Source organism: Heloderma suspectum, chromosome 1 (genome assembly GCF_057233095.1).
Source record: "Heloderma suspectum isolate Gila_16-S chromosome 1, 16-S_ref, whole genome shotgun sequence".
In the NCBI taxonomy this organism is placed as follows: Eukaryota; Metazoa; Chordata; class Lepidosauria; order Squamata; family Helodermatidae; genus Heloderma; species Heloderma suspectum.
The window spans coordinates 415,274,393-415,293,631 of NC_139458.1; the positions used below are offsets into that span (position 1 = coordinate 415,274,393).

General features: G+C 42.6%; 1 protein-coding gene across 15 annotated transcripts in view; it reads left to right on the forward strand.

Annotated features, from left to right (window-relative positions):
* The window catches only part of ANAPC1 (anaphase promoting complex subunit 1), a 93,062-nt gene that overhangs the window by 29,912 nt on the left and 43,911 nt on the right, over positions 1–19,239 (forward strand). For 13 of the 15 annotated variants that reach the window (XR_014786951.1, XM_084829090.1, XM_084829093.1 and 10 more), the window contains 13 exons: positions 1,471–1,608; positions 2,009–2,149; positions 3,562–3,622; positions 5,209–5,396; positions 10,963–11,037; positions 11,544–11,809; positions 13,232–13,323; positions 14,291–14,439; positions 15,945–16,023; positions 16,151–16,187; positions 16,918–16,988; positions 17,702–17,880; positions 18,095–18,321. Coding sequence is in view for 14 of the 15 variants with exons in the window: in XM_084829090.1 (XP_084685216.1) it covers positions 1,471–1,608; positions 2,009–2,149; positions 3,562–3,622; positions 5,209–5,396; positions 10,963–11,037; positions 11,544–11,809; positions 13,232–13,323; positions 14,291–14,439; positions 15,945–16,023; positions 16,151–16,187; positions 16,918–16,988; positions 17,702–17,880; positions 18,095–18,321 (1,703 nt within the window). In the remaining variant the exon portion in view is untranslated. The remainder of the gene's footprint in view (positions 1–1,470; positions 1,609–2,008; positions 2,150–3,561; positions 3,623–5,208; positions 5,397–10,962; positions 11,038–11,543; positions 11,810–13,231; positions 13,324–14,290; positions 14,440–15,944; positions 16,024–16,150; positions 16,188–16,917; positions 16,989–17,701; positions 17,881–18,094; positions 18,322–19,239) is intronic. The other 2 variants (XM_084829092.1, XM_084829096.1) reach the window with 1 other exon arrangement.

Sequence of the window (19,239 nt, forward strand, 5' to 3'; positions counted from 1 at the left end):
TGGTCTTCAAAATGTCTCCATTCTTTCCCCCCTGTGTCTTATGCAATCCTTTTCACCTTGGCATGTGTTTCTACCTGTTTTCCTCTTCAATGTTTGGCCGGGGGGTGGGTGGTAACCTTTTTATTTGTAACACAAGTGTAACAACAACAACAACAAAAGCAACAAAAAGGGGAGGAAATTAATATCATGAAGCATATCAGTATATATTAATCATTAACATTCCTCTTGATATAGAGAAAAGGAAAAAAGAGAGGAAAGAAAGAAAACACAAGAAGGGGGAAAAAAGGATTAATATTTCATTTTCAAATACATAGCTTAATATAAGCAGTCCATATATCTAAATAAGCTGCATCCATACAATTGTTTGTAGGAGATACTCTCAAATGTGGCAAGAGCAGCAAAATCTTCAGTCCACTGAGTGATAGGGGGTGGGTGTTTTTCCTTTTTAATGTTCTTCATGTCGTTGTATCTGGGTTGCTCCCCTTGTCGTCCTCCTTCCCAGTTTTCCTTCAGTTATCTCCTGCGTGAACCCCGTCTGTCTTGAAACAGGGCCAGTCAAGTATGGTGTGCCCTTCCATGCCTGATTGCCCCTGTTTCAATGAGTCTGAGAGCCAAATGCATGTGATGCTCAGCCATATGTAGCACCTCCCCTCCCCGCATTCATTCTTTTAAAAATGCAGCCACGATAGCTGCAGTCTGCAGTAAGAAGCCCACATGGGGAGAGGGGCAAGTTTATTAATTTTTCCTCCTCTGGCAAGTTTTCTGCTAAAAATCATGCTCCATGAAGGGAAAAAAGCAGCTTGGGAGAAAGGACTGTTTCTAGTGGAAAACCTGCCAGAGAGAAAGGGGTGGGGGGTTCTTCCATTTCAGATGGCAGCTCTCCAAGAAAAAGCTCCAGGGAAACTACATGTGAATATCACATGTAGTTTGGTGTTTGGTATATATTTTTTTTAAGAGAATACGTACCTAGGAAGTGGGGCAGGACCATAGCTCAATGACAGAAGACGTGCTGTGCATACAGAAGATCTCAGGTTCAACCCTGGCTTTGCTAGTTTTTAGAAAACGGGTCAGGGGTAGGTGATGGGAAATCCAGGAGGGCTGCTGCCAGTCAGAGTAGAATTTACTATATCAGCTTTCCCCAACCTGGTGCCCTCCAGACATGCTGGATTACAACTCCCAGGATCCTCCAGCCAATATGGGGAAGGTTGGGGAAGGCTGGGGTGGACAATATTGGTCTAGATGGACGAATAGTCTCACCTGGTCTAAGGTAGCATTTGAAGTGATTCTATCCATTTCTCTGTGAGCATCATGGAGCAGTTCATTCATGTGTCGTTTATTAAGCATACAGCTTGTTCTAATAATCCACATCCATTGCTTGGGTTTGTTGTGTTTTTTTAAGGATGTGTTGCACTTGAAAAGTTAGCTGTCTTGAAACTTGGCTTAGCTTTTCTCTTTGTTGCCCATTACAAGGTAGGAAAGGTTTTCATACCTGGCTTGCCAGCTCCATCGCTGACCATGTCGACCCAAATGCCTCGGCCAAGCACTCCTTTGGACAGTATTGGCACTCCTTCCAAGCCTTTGAATAAGCACCTTGGACCCTTAGACGAGGTAGGGTCTTTTGCTGAGAAGGCTTGTCTTGCATGTTGTCCATGTGTCTGCATGTAAAGATTATGGATCCTTCTTTGTTAACACAAAGTGGTTCTGGAGTTCTGCCTCACCTGCCTACAGTTTCCCTTCTGGCGCCTGGAACTGACAGTGCTGTTTTTGCTTTGGTCGATTATTCGAAGTTCCTCTTGCCATCTCAGTTGCTCTACCTGTGCTTGTGGACAGAGTGGATACCTGTGTTGAGAGGCCTGTGGAGGTACTTAAGCAGAGGCTGGACAGCCATCTGTTAGGGATGCTGTGGTTGCATTGAGCAAGGGGGTTGGACTAGAATGACCTCCAAGGCCCCTTCCAACACTTTTGATTTTATAATGCTAAAAGATTATAACTTTTGTCCTGTTTATAGCAGGGAGTGTTGTCCCCTGTTCCGGAGCTGAGGGATTCTTCCAAACTTCAAGACTCCTCTTATATTGATGATTGCACTTTTCAGCAACTTGGGACTTTTGTTCATTCTGTGAGAGATCCCGTCCAGAACAGAGTGACTTTGGTAAGTGTTTCTCTCTAGATCAAACAAAGCAAAGTAAGCTGTGCTGGTCCATATGCAAAAAATGCCAAAATCCTCAGTCAGGCAATACCTTTATTAGGACCATTGTTAGTACCAATAAAATATGCACAAAATTGTGGGCAGGTTCATCTCATTAACTGGTATCAGAATACCCTGATAGGAGTGTTTGCATCTAGATTATTAAGTACTCAGCAAGCAGTTAGATCACTAACCATTTCTGAATATTTATGTTCCCAGACAGCCTTTAAGTCCCTATTATTTAAAAGATATTAGTTTTGGAATCTTGTGACAGCAGTAACTGACTAAGAACAGCATTGGGTTTCTATATTGGAGTCTGAATGGAAGACTGTATGATCTAGACAACCTTTGAAAACTACCTTGGTGGTAACTTGTGAGTTGTATTTGAAATTAATAACACAGATGGCAGCAGTTCACCCTGTGCAACTTCATTATATGAAATAATAGCTTACCTCCTCTGTGTTGGAGACGATACCAGGGAATCTCTGTTTCACATGTGGTGGTCTTGCACTGTTATATAATACCCTGAAAGAGCTTGATGCCTCCTTCATTGTAAACCTACGTAGACATTAAGATTGTTTCCTGAGGCCTTGCTCTGGGTACCCCTTCCAAATGAGGTACAGAGGTGGCTACTACAGAGAGGGCCTTTTCAGTGGTAGCACCCCAGTTGTGGAATACTCTCCCCAGAGAGGGCCTGTGTTATGGTTATTTTGGTACCAGGTGAAGACCTTTTTATTTACCCAGGTTTTTCAATGTGTAGTTTTAAAAATCTTCTAGTGCTTTTAAGGCCCTTTGTACTAATATTGTTCACTGTTACTGCTTTTACTCTGATTTTATGCTGTTGCTGGTTTGAGTCTGTTTTAGATTTCATATTTGTGCCTTATTTCTTGGTATGGTTTTAATTTTTACTGTAAAGTGCTCTGAGAACCCACATTACTGGGCAGTATAGAAATATTGTTTTGGAAACATTTGGACATAAGAACAGATTTTGCCATTAAATCAAACTCTAGAATAGCTGTCACTATAGAATGAAATGTAATGGCTATATAATATCTAATGAGACTCGTAAAACAGCTCATTTATCAATATCAATAAAATATTTTTAACAAATCTGTTGTATTTTGTTTAATTTAAATTTGATTTGCATATAAGCTGCCTTGAATGATTGAAAGGTGGGATTTGAATGCAATCATTTATTGTGAAATTCATTTGTTCTTAAGACCACTCAAGGAGGGATGCAGTGCTTTTGATTGTCGGTGCCTTTCTAATAGAGCATACCTTGAGCATGTTACGGATCAATTTAGTTTGTGTAATGATATGTGCTGTAGAAGTTGAATGTCTTCCTCAGGGTGATATATCTCTGTCTTTTCTTCTAGGAACTCAGCAATGGCTCAATGGTTAGAATTACCATTCCTGAAATTGCAACTTCAGAATTAGGTATGATATTGCATCATTGCTCTCCTTTTTCTGATCATTGATATAGAATCCAACAAAGTCCAGGCTCTGGACCAGTGTAGACATAACTCTACTCGTGCTCCCAGTCTCTAACCAGACAGGCCCAGTGCAAGTGTAATGCTGTCTATGCTCACAGCAATTGCTGCCAGGTGGCCTGAGGAACTTAACATTTTGCATCTTTGTATGTTCACATAGTGAACAGATGTTAATGAAGAAGAGATTATTCTTTAAAGAAGCATTATTTAGTCCTATTCCTCTTTAGCTTGTTCACTCATGGAAAGAAATACAACGTTGTGTAAATACAGAAGCAGAGACTGGGCATGTTCAAAAGCCCAGGGGGGCATTCTTTTCATGGTATGCATCCTTCCCCATCAATCTCATTCACATGAGAGCTGGTATTTCTCAGATATTTTGCTTCTTCAGACAGATTCTTTGAGATTTGAAATCTCATCATAGTCATGTTTACATCTGCACCTATGTTAACTATGGTTAGAGTTAAACAAATTCCTCACTTTAACCCAGTTTCTCTTTTAAGCTTTTTATTAATTTTTACTAAATTAGATTAACCCTACAACATGAATTATTTCCAGTATGTATTCACAACAAAAATGTAGAGGCATTAACTATGAACATATATACCATTACATGCAGGTTAATACAGCATGAGAGACATATATTTGTTTAAAATTAGTATAGTTAATCAATGCTAACCCACATATCTCAAAAAGTTGTGTTTTCCTTCCTACCTTCCTTCCTACAGTTGTACAGCCTCTGTTTAACAGAGCTTGTAATCTGGGTTTTAAACTCCGGTTTGAACCTGGTTTGACAAACTCTGTTTGAGAGAATGTGGTTAGCCTTCGTTAATTAATTAAATTTATTTCAAACACATCCCACCTTCCTATTGAAAATTTAAGGTGGCAAACAACGTTAAAAGAAAAATCTACAACAACTAAAGCAATATCACAAATATAATTTAAAATGGACCTGAAAACAGTTCAGTCATCCATAATTGCATATTAAGACATTGGCAGTCAGATTTTGCCATCACAAAGCAATACCCCAAAATGCAAATTGAAAGAGATGTCTTAGCTATCCAACAGAAAGCAAGTGGCAATGGGCCAGGTGGACTTCCTTTGAGAAAGTGTTTCAAATTATTGATGCCACAACAGAGAAGGCCCTGTCCCTTGTGCTCACCTCCCATACTTCTCTGACAGCAAGAGGATCGGGAACAGGGCCTCAAAGGTAAATCTCGATGCTTGAGCAGGTTTGTACAAGAGGAGGTGTTTTCTGGTCCCAGATTATGTAGAGCTTAACTTCATTTATCATTGTTGCTGATGAAACTCTTAACAGTAGTTAAGCCAGGTAGGGGCAATTCTTGCTGGGGAAGAAGCACATAATGCCACATTCTGGTCCATCTTTTAGTGAATAAGATCACTATAATTCCATCTGTACTGTCCCTGGATGAATTAACATCAAATGCGTTTCAAGTCAGATAAATTGATTGAACGGCTCAATGACAAAAAAAGAGAATCTAACCATTATTTTTTGTCCCTCCTCACCCTGAACAGTCAAAAGATGTTTACAAGGCATTAAATGTATCCTGCCCAAAGAGATTGCTGTCCAAATGCTTGTCAGATGGTATAATGCTTACAATGCCCCAGGAGGACCAAGTTACTACTCAGAGTGGAACTTATTTGTGACTTGTCTCATGAACATGATGGGTTACAACACAGACAGAGTGGCATGGACGCGCAATGTAAGTAACCTTGCACTGTCATTACTTTCTAGCCAGCAGCTCATATTAAAGTATCACTTAAAAAGAGCAATTCCCTACAAGTTCTGAATGTTAAACCAAACATCTTCTGTTGCATAATGGCCAACCCTTACTTGCTGGTAACAAGGTATTATCAAGATAATGTTACACTCCCCAGTCCTCCCAAAGTTCAGGTTTTTGCCTCGTACCTCTCACAGAGGAGCTGTTTGCATGACATGACAGTCCACCATGGGGTTATTTAACCCATGATGAGGCTACAGGGCACGTGCAACCACCATTTTCAATATGCAGCCCGTTCGGGGGTTGTCATGTCATATGAACCCAGTGAGCATGGGTTATGTGATGGTTAAACAACCTTCACATAACCCATGGTCTGTTATAGGGTTGTGTGAGGGTTTTCTAACCCTTTCATAACCCACATTTGCCAGGTTTGCATGACACAACAACCCCCAAGCAGGGGCTGCATATGCAACCTGGTGCCTACAATCACCATGGCTCATCCTGGGTTAAATAACCCACGACGAGTTGCAGTGTGTTCTCTAAACCCAGTCATAATCTATCTTAGAATTATTTGAGTTATACACAGAGGATAGGATCCAACACTGCATGAGTGGACTTCTGCTGTTGCAATGGGACTTCACCGTCCTCTGTTCCCCCCTGCAGCCCCCCTCACGTGGCCCAACTCTGCTCTGGAGAGCAACACCCTGGAGCAGATTTGGGGGGCGCAGGGGAGGCTGCATGGGGGAGGAGAAATCCGTTCTGCTAGTGGTTTCCGTTCCACTAGTAGATGACCAGCACTGGATCCAACCCACTGTTTCACAGACTCGAGCAGCAGCATGATTCCTTTGATTTGGCCAGATGCACATTTCACAAGTTATTCCTTCGCTTTGCATGAATCAATACAGATCTTAGAATAGCATTCTGCAGTGGTTACTCTGGTCTTTGCTCACATCAATAACCTTTCTTGACATGGCATTAACTAACTTGAACTGGGATGGCCGAAGCATGGTATAACTTGTTTAAATATTTATGTTTAAATATAAATTGTTTAAATATTTTGTTTAAATATAATACAAATATATTTGTATTAAATACAAAATAACAAAAAGTAACATGAATGTGTGAACTCTGTTACAATTCTAAATTGTTTTCCTCTTGAGTGAAACCGTGGGAAACTTTTTTAAAAAAAAAGATAACTTGATTAAAATTTGGTTGGGTTGACAGGGGCCAGATCTAGTCTGTAAGTCACCAGTTGGTTATCCCTGAACAATCAAGTAGCTTATTACAAAAGCAAATCATTGGAATGGGTTTACATCAGTATTCTTCTTCCCTTACTGCACCAAATATTTACATCAAATTTGTTTTATATGAACAAATGACATATGAGAACAAGTGACACACACGCTTTTTTCTGCATGTATAATTATATATCTGTCTTTGTTACATACACTCTTGTGAAAGCCAGTAGTACAGTTAATAAAATCCATGACTCCACAGTGCAGGGACCCCCCAGATGCCTGCTCAGAGAGTGACAAGTGATGAGGGCAGCAGAAGTAAACTCCATTTTATTCCCATAGTAATGATGGTGCTATGATTCGAATGAGTTTAAAATGCAAAACTGTACATGCTGAGAGTAATTTTTTTAAAAATCAGGGTTGGCAAACAATTTTGTTGTTCAAACATCAGCAGTGTAGAAGCAGTTGTAAACCATGAAATGGTGGCTGTATGAGAAGAGAAATGTTTGGTGTGTGTTTCTAAATTGAAGTAATACACATGGCCTTCTTAAGGGGGGCCCCATAAGACCATTAAGTCCAGTATCTAAAATTTCCTAGCTGCACCGCTGGTGAAAGTTCAGCCTGCGTTCCACAATCCAATGAAGGTGGAACTCTTGAATCTAGGCTGCACATCCCAAATTGCTTAGTCCATAGCCCCAGTGAAGTCCCCCACTCAAGTGGATTAAGGACCACATCCAAAGTTCCGTTGACTTTGATGTGTGGGGACAGGTGGGGTGAAGTCTATGATCTTCAGCTTTTTTACTTATGAAGTCGGTTCCTTTGAAATTAGTGGGCTTGCTTTAAAGTGAAAGTAGTAATGATCATGGTTGCAAAACAGCCTGAATCCCAATTTCTCCATGTGACCGTGGACAAGGAAGTGTAGTAATTAATGACCCATACTTCATAGTATTCCCCCTCATGGATCACTGCCTTGTTGTGGCGAAGGGGCTTGTGTAACTCAGTGAAGCCATAAGCTATACCATGCAGGGCCACCCAAGACGGGCAGGTCATGGTGGAGAGTTCTGACAAAATGTGGTCCACTGGAGAAGGAAATGGCAACCCACTCCAGTATTCTTGCCAAGAAAACCCCATGGAACGTATGACAAGGCTAAAAGATATGACGCCGGAGGATGAGCCCCTCAGGTCAGAAGGTGTCCAATATACTACTGGGGAAGAGCAGAGGGAATTTCCAAGTAGCGCCAGAAAGAGTGAAGCGGCTGGGCCAACGCCGAAAGGCCACTCAGCTGTGGATGTATCTGGTGGTGAAAAGAAAGTCCGATGCTGTAAAGAACAATATTGTTTAGGAACCTGGAATGTCAGATCAATGAATCAAGGTAAGCTGGAGGTGGTCAAACATGAGATGGCAAGATTGAACATCGACATCTTGGGAATCAGCGAACTAAAATGGACAGGCATGGGCGAATTTAATTCAGGTGACCATTATATCTACTACTGTGATCAAGAATCCCTTAGAAGAAATGGAGTAGCACTCATAGTCAACAAAAGGGTGGGAAAAGCAGTACTGGGGTACAATCTTAAAAACAATAGAATGATCTCAGTATGAATCCAAGGCAAACCATTCAGCATTACAGTAATTCAAGTCTGTGCCCCAACCACTGATGCCAAAAAAGCTGAGGTTGATGGGTTCTATGAAGACCTACAACACCTTCTAGAACTAACACCCAAAAAAGATGTCCTCTTCATCATAGGGGATTGGAATGCTAAAGTAGGAAGTCAAGAAATCGCCGGGATAACGGGAAAGCATGGCCTTAGTGTACAAAATGAAGCAGGACAAAGGCTAATAGAGTTTTGCCAAGAGAACACGCTGATCATAGCAAACACTCTTTTCCAACAGCACAAGAGGCGATTCTACACATGGACATCACCAGATGGTCAATATTGAAATCAGATTGATTATGTACTTTGCAGCCAAAGATGGGGAAGCTCTATACAGTCAGTCAAAACAAGACCTGGAGCTGACTGTGGCTCAGATCATGAGCTTCTTGTTGCAAAATGTCGGCTTAAATTGAAGAATGTAGGGAAAACCACTAAACCATTCAGGTATGACCTAAATCATATCCCTTATGAATATACAGTGGAGGTGAGGAATAGATTCAAGGGATTAGACCTGATAGACAGAGTGCCTGAGGAACTATGGACGGAGGTCCGTAACATTGTTCAGGAGGCAGCAACGAAATCCGTCCCAAAGAAAAAGAAATGCAAGAAAGCCAAGTGGCTGTCTGATGAGGCTTTACAAGTAGCTCACGAAAGAAGGGAAGCGAAAAGCAAAAGAGAAAGGGGAATGCAGAGTTCCAGAGAATAGCAAGGAGAGACAAGAAGGCCTTCTTAAATGAACAATGCAAAGAAATCGAGGAAAACAACAGAATGGGAAAGACTAGAGATCTCTTCAAGAAAATTGGAGATCTCAGGGGAATGTTTTGTGCAAAGACTGGCATGATAAAGGACAAAGAAGGCAGGGACCTAACAGAAGCAGATGAGATTAAGAAGAGGTGGCAAGAATACACAGAAGAACTATACAGGAAAGATCTGAATGTCCCTGATAGCCATGATAGCGTGGTCACTGAACTTGAGCCGGACATCCTCGAGAGTGAAGTCAAGTGGGCCTTAGGAAGCATTAGTAACAACAAAGCTAGCGGAGATGACAGTATTCCAGCTGAGCTATTTAAGATCCTAAAAGATGATGCTGTTGAAGTGCTGCACTCAATATGCCAACAAATTTGGAACACTCAACAGTGGCCACAAGACTGGAGAAGGTCAGTTTACATTCCAATTCCAAAGAAGGGCAATGCCAAAGAGTGTTCAAACTACCATAGAATTGCGCTCATTTCACATGCCAGCAAGGTTATGATCAAAATCCTACAAGCTAGGCTTCAACAGTATGTGAACCAAGAACTACCGGAAGTACAAGCTGGGTTCTGAAGAGGCAGAGGAATTAGATCTCAAATCGCCAACAGTCGCTGGATCATGGAGAAAGCAAGAGAATTCCAGAAAAACGTCTATTTCTGCTTCATTGACTACGCTAAAGCCTTTGATTGTGTGGATCACAACAAACTGTGGCAAATTCTTAAAGAGATGGGAGTCCCAGACCACCTTACCTGTCTCCTGAGAAACCTGTATGAGGGTCAAGAAGCAACAGTAAGAACCAGACATGGAACAACCAATTGGTTCAAAATTGGGAAAGGAGTATGACGAGGCTGTATATTGTCTCCCTGCTTATTTAATTTATATGCAGAGTACATCATGAGAAACGCCGGGTTGGATGAATCACAGGTCGGAATTAAGATTGCTGGGAGAATTATCAACAACCTCAGATACGCAGATGATACCACCCTAATGGCAGAAAGCGAAGAGGATCTAAAGAGCCTCTTGTTGAGGGTGAAAGTGGAGACTGCAAAAGCTGGTTTGAAACTCAACATTAAAAAAACGAAGATCATGGCATCTGGCCCCATGACTTCCTGGCATATAGAAGGGGAAGAAATGGCAGCAGTGACAGATTTTATTTTCTTGGGCTCCAAGATCACCGCAGACGGTGACTGTAGCCATGAAATTAAAAGACGCTTGCTCCTTGGGAGGAAAGCTATGGCTAACCTAGACAGCATAGTAAGAAGCAGAGACATCACCTTTCCAACAAAGATCCGTCTAATCAAAGCTATGGTTTTCCCAGTAGCAACGTATGGCTGTGAGAGCTGGACTATAAGGAAGGCTGAGCGCCGAGGAATTGATACTTTCCATCTGAGGTGCTGGAGAAGACTCTTACGAGTCCCCTGGACTGCAAGGAGGTTAGAATAGTCAATCCTAAAGGAAATCAACCCTGAGTACTCATGGGAAGGACAGATACTGAAGCTGAAGCTCCAATATTTTGGCCACCTAATGCGAAGAGAAAACTCCCTGGAAAAGGCCCTGATGCTGGGAAAGATTGAAGGCAAAAGGAGAAGGGGATGGCAGAGGATGAGATGGCTAGATAGCATCACCGATGCAATGAATATGGACTTGAGCACACTCAGGGAGAGAGCGGAGGACAGGAAGGCCTGGTGTGCTATGGTCCATGGGGTCACGAAGAGTCGGACACGACTTAACAACAACACTTCATAGTATTAGTTAAACTCATAAATTATGTAAAGGAACAGTAGCAGCTGTATGCAGAACAATTGCATGTCAGCTTTGCTTCTTCTGACACAATCATTTCTGTAATGTATGTATTTTAAAACGGAATTTCAGGACCTTGGACAATAACTTATTTATCTCTATTTTAGCTTGATTTTGAAGGATCTCTTTCTCCAGTCATTGCTCCCAAGAAAGCCCGGCCTTCAGAAACAGGATCAGATGAAGTAAGAAAAAAATGTATTCATTTATCAGCAATTCCTGACAGGCTAGAGAAATCCTTCTGATTCAGGAGGAGCTGTTTCTTTAGACTTGTATGATGTTTAGTTCAAAAAGGCTTCAAGTCATTTTTGGATAGTGGTTTATTATGTTGAGAGAATGTGCACTTCAGTCTTGACATGATGTTTTGGTCCTGAGGCTGATTCACATACATACATGTCACTTGACAACTTACTGTTTGATGATTATCAGCTCAGCGCAAAAGGGACAGCTGTGTTAATCTGTTGCAGCAAAAACAACAGAGTCCTGTAGCTTCTTAAAGACTAATGAATGTATCATGGCATAAGCTCTTGCAGACTGAAGTCAACTTCATCTGTTCTGGGATTTGGAATTTGGCAGCTCGGTGTGTGAACTGTGTCATTGAAAAATACCGAGCTGGATCCAGATTTAGTCATACTTAGAGTAGCCCCATTGAAATCAGTGGGACTTAAATTAGTTCTTTCTGCTTTACTAGGACTGGGAATATCTGCTAAATTCTGACTACCATAAAAATGTTGAGTCTCACCCGCTGGCCAAAGCTTTACGGCTAGATCCACTGGAAGCAAAATTTCCCAAGGACAATCTTTCGCACAACCACTGCTTGGATACCACCACTCTTCTCTTCCCTCACATCCCAGCCATTTTCTTTGTGCTTCATTTAATCTATGAGGAGCTCAAGCTGAATTGTTTGATGGGTGAAGGGATTCGTTCCCTTGTTGTTCTTCTGGTTCAACTGGCAAGGTACGTCCCCCACAGAAAGCAGTGTGTTTCTTGGCTGCAATTAAGAGAGTTTGGAGTCAGACTTTAAACCAGGTCTAACTTTTGTTACACATTTCAGTAAGAAGTGAATAGGTGAGTGGCCAAGAGCTACTTATGACAAAGAGAAAAAGGAGTCTTCTGCTTATGTCAAAGAGGGAAAATTATGCATGATGTGGAGAATGTGGATAGAGAGAAATTTTTCTTCACAGTTGCAAAGGAAAAATCTGTTGGTGTTGCTCCTCTGCTATCAGTGCTCTGATGGCTGAAGGTCAAAAAGGGAGACATTCTAGGGGCAGATGGGAAACCACCAGATCCAAAACCATCCCATTCCCCCGACACACCCCTGGAATGGGGGAAGAAGTGGGTCCAATTGGAACGAACGTGTAAAGCAGCCTTCCTCAATCTTGCACTCTCCAGATGTGTTGGACTCTTAACTCTGACGATTCCCAGCGAGCGTGGCCAATGGCCGTGCTCACTGGGAATCATGGGAGCTGCAGTCCCACACGTGCGGAAGGCGCCAGGTTGGGAAAGGCCTACATAAAGGAAAATGGTGGGGGGAAAGCAACTGAAAATGGGGAGAGGAAAAATGCAGCCCCCCTGCTGACTCATACCTAGGAGGGCACAGAAAGTGGCAGTTCATCAACCATGAAATCTCTCTCCCCCCCGCTGTTGGTACCTTTGTGTTCATTCTCCCTCCCTGCCTCCCTCCCTGTGTGTGTGTGTGTGTGTGTTTGTGTTAGAGAGAGAGAACCTTTGAGACCCAGTTTGGGCTAGCACTGCGGAGTTCTGGAAATAAATTCCAAGAATGTATTTGTTCCCCTAAAATCTGCTCTGGGGGCACCAGCCCTCCAGAGAAGACGTTGAAGGTGTATGGGGAGGAGGAGCTTCAGGGGAAATGGGAATCACCACTACTGCCCCCCCATCCCGGTTCCACTGACAGAAGCTGTTCTGTCGGTGGGAGGGATTAATTGGATCCCACCCACTTTTGCAAAGCATACGTAGCACTGCGCATCCTCCCTGCACTTTGGGAACATGGAGGTTAAGTCTGGTTTATGTACTGCACAGCTTCCGGGTGGCGGCCTCTTCAGATCACCCCCAAAGCCCTATGGACAGTCCTACCAGTAGGCAAAGGGAGGATAGGACACCATATTTTGTGGTACTTAGAAATGGCAGTGATTTGGCCACTATTTCGCTTATTATTTTTACCTCCAGTCCATGGAGCCATCATTTGGCTTTTCTGCCTCAGGCGCTCAAATGTCATGGGCTGTCTCTTGCTGTGCTCAGCTGCTTCTGTGCCAGTGAAAATCGCCCCGTCCCCATTCTCCTCCCCCATCCCCCAAATTAATAATTTCATGCAGTCTTGCACATCTTACACATTGTGCACTTTGTTATTTCTCTTTGTAGGGACTTAAAACTGGAGGCTTATCTTGATTATTACTACAGGGACTATCCAGTGCTTGTAAAGACTTCCAGGCAGGCATGCATAATTGATCCAGGTAAGTTTCAAGAGAATAGCTTGGATTCTTTGGGAGAAGATAATTCATTCACATTATTTTTCGTGTCGATAGATATGCTTGAAGCCATATTTCCAGGTTCTGACCATGGTGTTACTACTATAAGGCAATCCTAGATCTTTTTAGCTTTATCCATGAGCTTTGCTGTGTGGTGCACTGCATTCTGGCAACATATATTTTTTTTAATTTACGGCAGAGTTAGAAAAAAAATCGCTAATGCTTCATGTAATTATAGATCTTTATTGAATACAGCGGTCTCACTTTTACGAGTGATGCTAAACACTGTGCATTATATATCTTCCAAACATATTTCTTCCACTGTGCATTATATTTCTTGCAATTGTGTGACTCACATATTGCACTTACAGTTTTCTTTTTCTGTAAGTAACATTTGCTCTTTGCTGATCCTCAGAACCCTTTTTAGTGCACACACGTATTTTTGGAAGTTGAAGGGAGGTTTCTCCCTCCCATCAAGGGAGGTTTTTTGAGGCATGTAATTCTGCTTTCTTAAGGATTATGCAGACACTTCTGCCTTCATAAGCTCTCTTAATAAGCCATCTACTCACTACAGACAATATGAACACTCACCATAAATTATGAATGGGTGGCCACCTTACCCAATCATCCATGTATTTTGTGAACCAGGGTATAGCACAGAGATTCCTATGGAAAGAGCAGCAGGGGAAAAACAGTGCTGCTGCAGTCATGGAAATTTCCACTGTCCATGTTCCACCCCGTCCATACCTGGGTGTCTTCATGCATGCGTTCAGAGGTGTGGGTGTGGCCAAGGGCAGCTGGGGGCTGCTTGTGTGTAGGAAGGGCCCACAGTGGCCAGATCACATGGGTCCTGGTCTTTTACAAGTGGTAGAGTAGCTGTCATGTTTTAAAAGTAGCTTATTCTTGCAAAGGGTTCAGGTTATGTGTAGCTCATATATGTCATATGATTCAGCCCAAACAGGTTTCATGCATCACCCTCCCTTTTTTTCGTCCGAGCCTCCAAGCATCTTTCAGTGGCTGAGTTCCTGCTTGAAGGGTGAAAGTGTGCCACCCTACCCTTACTTGCCTGGAATCTGTGAAAGGAGCAAGCTAGTAGTGCTGGTATGTAACACCTGCAGAAGAGACTTGCTTCTGCAAATAGGCATCTGCAACACTTAGCAAATGTGTGAATAAGGTAGGCCTATTGACCATCCCCTAATTGTAAATTCTGTGAGAGCCTCATCATTTGAATGTCCTAAGTGCTTCTTAACAGGAGAAATGGAGACGTTTTAAGGGGCAGGATGCATAATGGAACTAGCTGAAACTGAGGAGAGCAGATAAACAGGGATCTGATGGGACTAAACTGCTCATTATTATTAGGCTATGGAATCATAGCCATACTTCACATGAACAAAAATAAATATTTTAATGGACAAACTGCTGAGGCATATGGATGTGGCTGGTCCTACCACTGGGCAGCATGAGGCAACCTGCTTCAGAGGCAAAATTTGGGGGTACTGCTTATATGTAGGACATTGTCAATTGTTTCTTTGATCATTTCCCTATCACCTCCATCATGTGTGGGTATGGGGGTGCCACTTGTATTTTTTTCCTCAAGCACCAAAATGTTTTGGGCTATCTCTGTGTCTGGATATGTGCTCAAGAAAAGCACATAGTCCTATTCCCTTGTCTGTTTAAGTTATCTCTCAGGCTGTGTTCATACAAACAGTTGTTTCAGTTTTACAAAGCCCTAACATGCTTGTAACTTTCTTTCCCCCCTGCTATTCTCGCTGGGAGAGAAATGTTGAGTAGTGTAGTGTGGCATTTCTAAATGGGAAAATATGTTTTGCCTTGATGCATTTCAGTATATAAAGTTAAAGGCTGCACTGTGCTTTTAGTCTTTATAATATGATACATATCATACATGGATAATGCATACATGAAAGTGCAGAGCTAGCCCAGCATGAGCAAAATTCCTTCTAGGTGATAACTTTGCTATATACTCACTGTGGAACAGATGAACTGGAAAAGTGGTTTGTACTAGTTTCAGATCTGATGTACAACAGAAGCCTTAACATCAGGAGCGTCAGACCATAAAACCATAGAGCATCACTGGGTCTTCTTAGTATTTTCTTTAAAATCATGTGTAGGCTGCCTTCAAGGGTAAAATCCTCTTAAGGATAAAATCTCCTTAGCATGGCGCACGATTTATGAGACCATTCTCAGAGCTAGGAGGTTGGTGCCCGTCATAGGGCAACAGGGTGGCGGCAGCTGCATGCTGTAGCTTATGCTTTGAATGGAGAAGATCCAAGTTTCCCTCCCTGGCATCTCCAGCTGAAAAGGTCTGGGTTAGCAGGGCTGGCAAATACATTTGCCGGAGACCTTGGAGAGCCGTTGCCTAAACACAACACTGCCCTAGATGGACCAGTAGTCTGGCTCAATGGAAGGCGGCATTATATGTTCCTGCGAATTTGACCTCCATCTTTGGCTTATCTGATCTGAACTTAAAGACATATCCTCATGTAAATTCAGTAAATGCCCCCCAAGTGGTTTTTCTTCCTTCCCTCTCTCAGCCAAGATGAATTTTCTAAGTAGACCCTAATGCAGAATTCCTTTCTCCTGAGCAGAGTGTTGTGCTGTACATACTGGGTGACGAAAGAGCTGTTTCAAATGAAGCATCCAACTATTTATCCAAGATAACTTCAGGTAATATAATTTTGAGGCTACGCAAACACCTGAAGAGGTGTTTCTGTCCATAGTTTGCTGCTTTCCTTATAATCCCAAGTAAAAGCAGGAGTAGTGCATTTTTCATTCTCTCTTCTCTTCTTTTTAGGGCAGCGAAAGCAGCAAACTGTACAGGAAGAATCTCAGTACGTTGATTAGTGGATAGTATAAAATTGCATTTGGAAGCAGTTCTGTTGCTCATCCCATTTGTCATCTCCTCCTTCAGCAGCATGAGAATGCACCCTAGCGCAGCCTTCCCCAACCTGGTGCCCTCCAGGTGTTTTGGACTTCATCTCCCATCAGCCCCTGCCAGTTTTTGGCCAATGGTCAGGAATGCTGGGAGATGAAGTCCAAAACATCTGGAGATCTATTTTTTGCCTGCCCCTGCTTGAAGGTGCTTTTTCAGTTTGTGTGCCCAGTCCCGCAATGGCCCCTCCCACCAAAGGCCCCCTATACTCCTTGAGGTGGTCCCCATCTCTCTCCTTTCTCTTCATGGTCTTTTTCCTGATTTGCTCTAGCACAGGCTTGCAAAAAACAGGATTCAGCGAGATTTTCTAAGGCTGAGATGGAAGGAGGGAGAGATGGAGACCTGAGTTTGGTGGTTTCCCAGCTTTTGCACACGTTCCCCCCTGCCCCTTCTAAAAGGTTGGAATGTCATTGACAGGAAGAGCTTTAAGCTACAGTATGCTGGGATTTTGGCCTTGCCTCCTTTTGCCTTGAGCACTGCCCACCATTGGAACGTGGCCCCCAAGAGCGTCTCTGAAATTGAATTCAGTCCTCAGGCTAAAAGAGGGCTGACAGTCCTGGTCGGATGTGTGCATTGCTTTGGGTGCTAAATAAATCAGTACATTAACCTGCTTCCCTGTTGTTGTGCAGGTGCAGTCTTAGACACAACGTGTCTTCTTCCAGTCTTGCTGAAAAGCTAGTTGTCTGGATGACGAATGTTGGTAAGGAGATCTTTAACTTTTTCTGGGGATGGGTGTAGTGTACACAAAAAACAAATCCGCATGTATGAGTTTTGCATGCATTTTTAGAAGTTTTGTCTATAGCGGGGGATGGGAATCCTGTCTCCCTCCAGAAGTTGTTGGACTACAACTCCCATTATCCCTGACCATTGACCATGCTGGCTGGGGCTGATGAGAGTTGCAGTCCAACTACATCTGGAGAGCCACAGGTGCCCCACTCCTGGTCTCTAACCATGAAGGCTAGAAACATCCTTTTAAAATGAGTAAAAGTTGAGGCTAGAGACAGATGTTAGTTTTTTCAATGAGTTGAAGGCAGTTTAAAAGTGGGATTGCTGCTTGTGTATGTAAACATCCCATTGTTGTCTCTGGCCAAACAGGTTTTGCAGGTTTCTGTTTTAAAAATTTGCAAAACCTACTTGACCAGAGTCACAGTGGGGCAGAAGAAATAGATATGTTACACCATGGGAAGTGTGCTTCTCTCAGAGCACTTTCAGCTCTCTTAAGAACTATTGTCTGCCTTCAGCTTGAGATTCTGCTGCAGGTTTTTGATCTTGTGCCACAGCACCTATATGGGAAATTTTCACATCTCTGCTTTTGTGCCTGTGAGCACTAATATGCATATTGGGGCTTTAGATGGATTTATAGAAGTTAGTAGGTAAAATGATTCTCAGGCTTGTATTCTTTGAAAATATTAGGATTCACCTTAAGAGATCTGGAGTCTTTGCCATTTGGAGTTGCTCTTCCTATCAGAGACGCAATATATCACTGCCGACAACAACCTGCCTCTGATTGGCCAGAAGCTGTCTGTCTTCTCATAGGCCGTCAAGATCTTTCCAAACAGGCTTGTGAGGGAAACTTGCCGAAGTGCAAAGCTGTAAGTTCCAAAATTCTCACGTCAGGAAAGATGCGTCCTTTCATAGATTTTATGCATGGGAGTGACTTTTTATCATTTAAATTAAGATTGATTGATATTCCCAGTTTAACAAAGGGTGCATTTTTGTGGAAAGGAGGGCAAACATAAATGTTTAGATTAGCACCTGCGTATTTAGCAGCTCACCAAAGAAGCCATCTTTTTCTTTCTCCAAAAGTCTGACACCCAGGTGCTCTCATCCGAGATGCCCTCGACCACAGAGTCAGAGGAGGACGATGATGGGATGAATGATATGAACCAGGAAGTGATGTCGCTCATATGGAGCGAAGACCTGAGAGTGCAAGAGGTGCGCAGGCTTTTGCAGAGCGCACATCCGGTCCGCGTCAATGTAGTTCAGCTGCCAGAAGTCAGTGACCACGAATATATAGAAGAAAAAGAAAACCGGTAAATGTTTGGCATTCCTAGCAGCTTGTTTATCAATGTCCTACTGTGATAGTACAGTTGGTCCTCACATGTTTGCCAGAGTGAATCTTCCCAGCAGCGCCTCGAGCTGTGAGAAGCTCCTAAGGATGCTGGGATCAGCAACAGTAGGGGGCAATCCAGAAGCTCAGTGAAAAGTATCTTATCTGAAAAGGTTTCGAGAGGGTTAGTCTATTGCAGCAGAAACAACAAAGAGTTCTGTGAAATCTTAAAGATTAACAAACATATCCTGGCATAAGCTTTCGTGGACTGTAGCTCACTATATATGTTAATTGGCTTACCTAGTTTGGCTTGCCCATTTGTTATCAGCAACAACTGCACTGTGGAAGGCCACTGTTAATAGTCTCTGTCAGTACCTTCTGCATTTATGTTGCTTCTGTCTGCAATTCTTCCTCCCACGCCTCACCATGTGTACTGTATATGAACCTGAAAGTCTCCATAATACTCCATACATCTGATGAAATGGGCTATAGTCCACAAGAGCTTATGCCAGAACAAATTTGTTGGTCTTTAAGGTGCCACAAAACTCTTTTGTTGTTTTTATTTGAAAAGGCTCTTCCTGTTGCAAGGGTTAAGATTGTAACATCACTGATCTGACACAGTGTCAGCTCTGCCACCTGGCATTCTGAGTCCTCTGCAGCCCTATCCATCCCGAGGTGCCTTTGGCACAGTAAATAATTTTATAAGCCTCTCGAGGCATAACTAAGACATAAATAATATGGATTGTTTGTATGGAGGTACTCTTGTCTTCTGCCTGGTTCTAGAACCTCTAAAAGAAAAGGTGGGAGAAGAAATAGGGTTCAACTTGGAGCCTACAGTCCTTTTTTACAGTTCACAGAGAGAGAATCCTAGACTGGAAGAAAATAGAGTTGTTCCATTGAT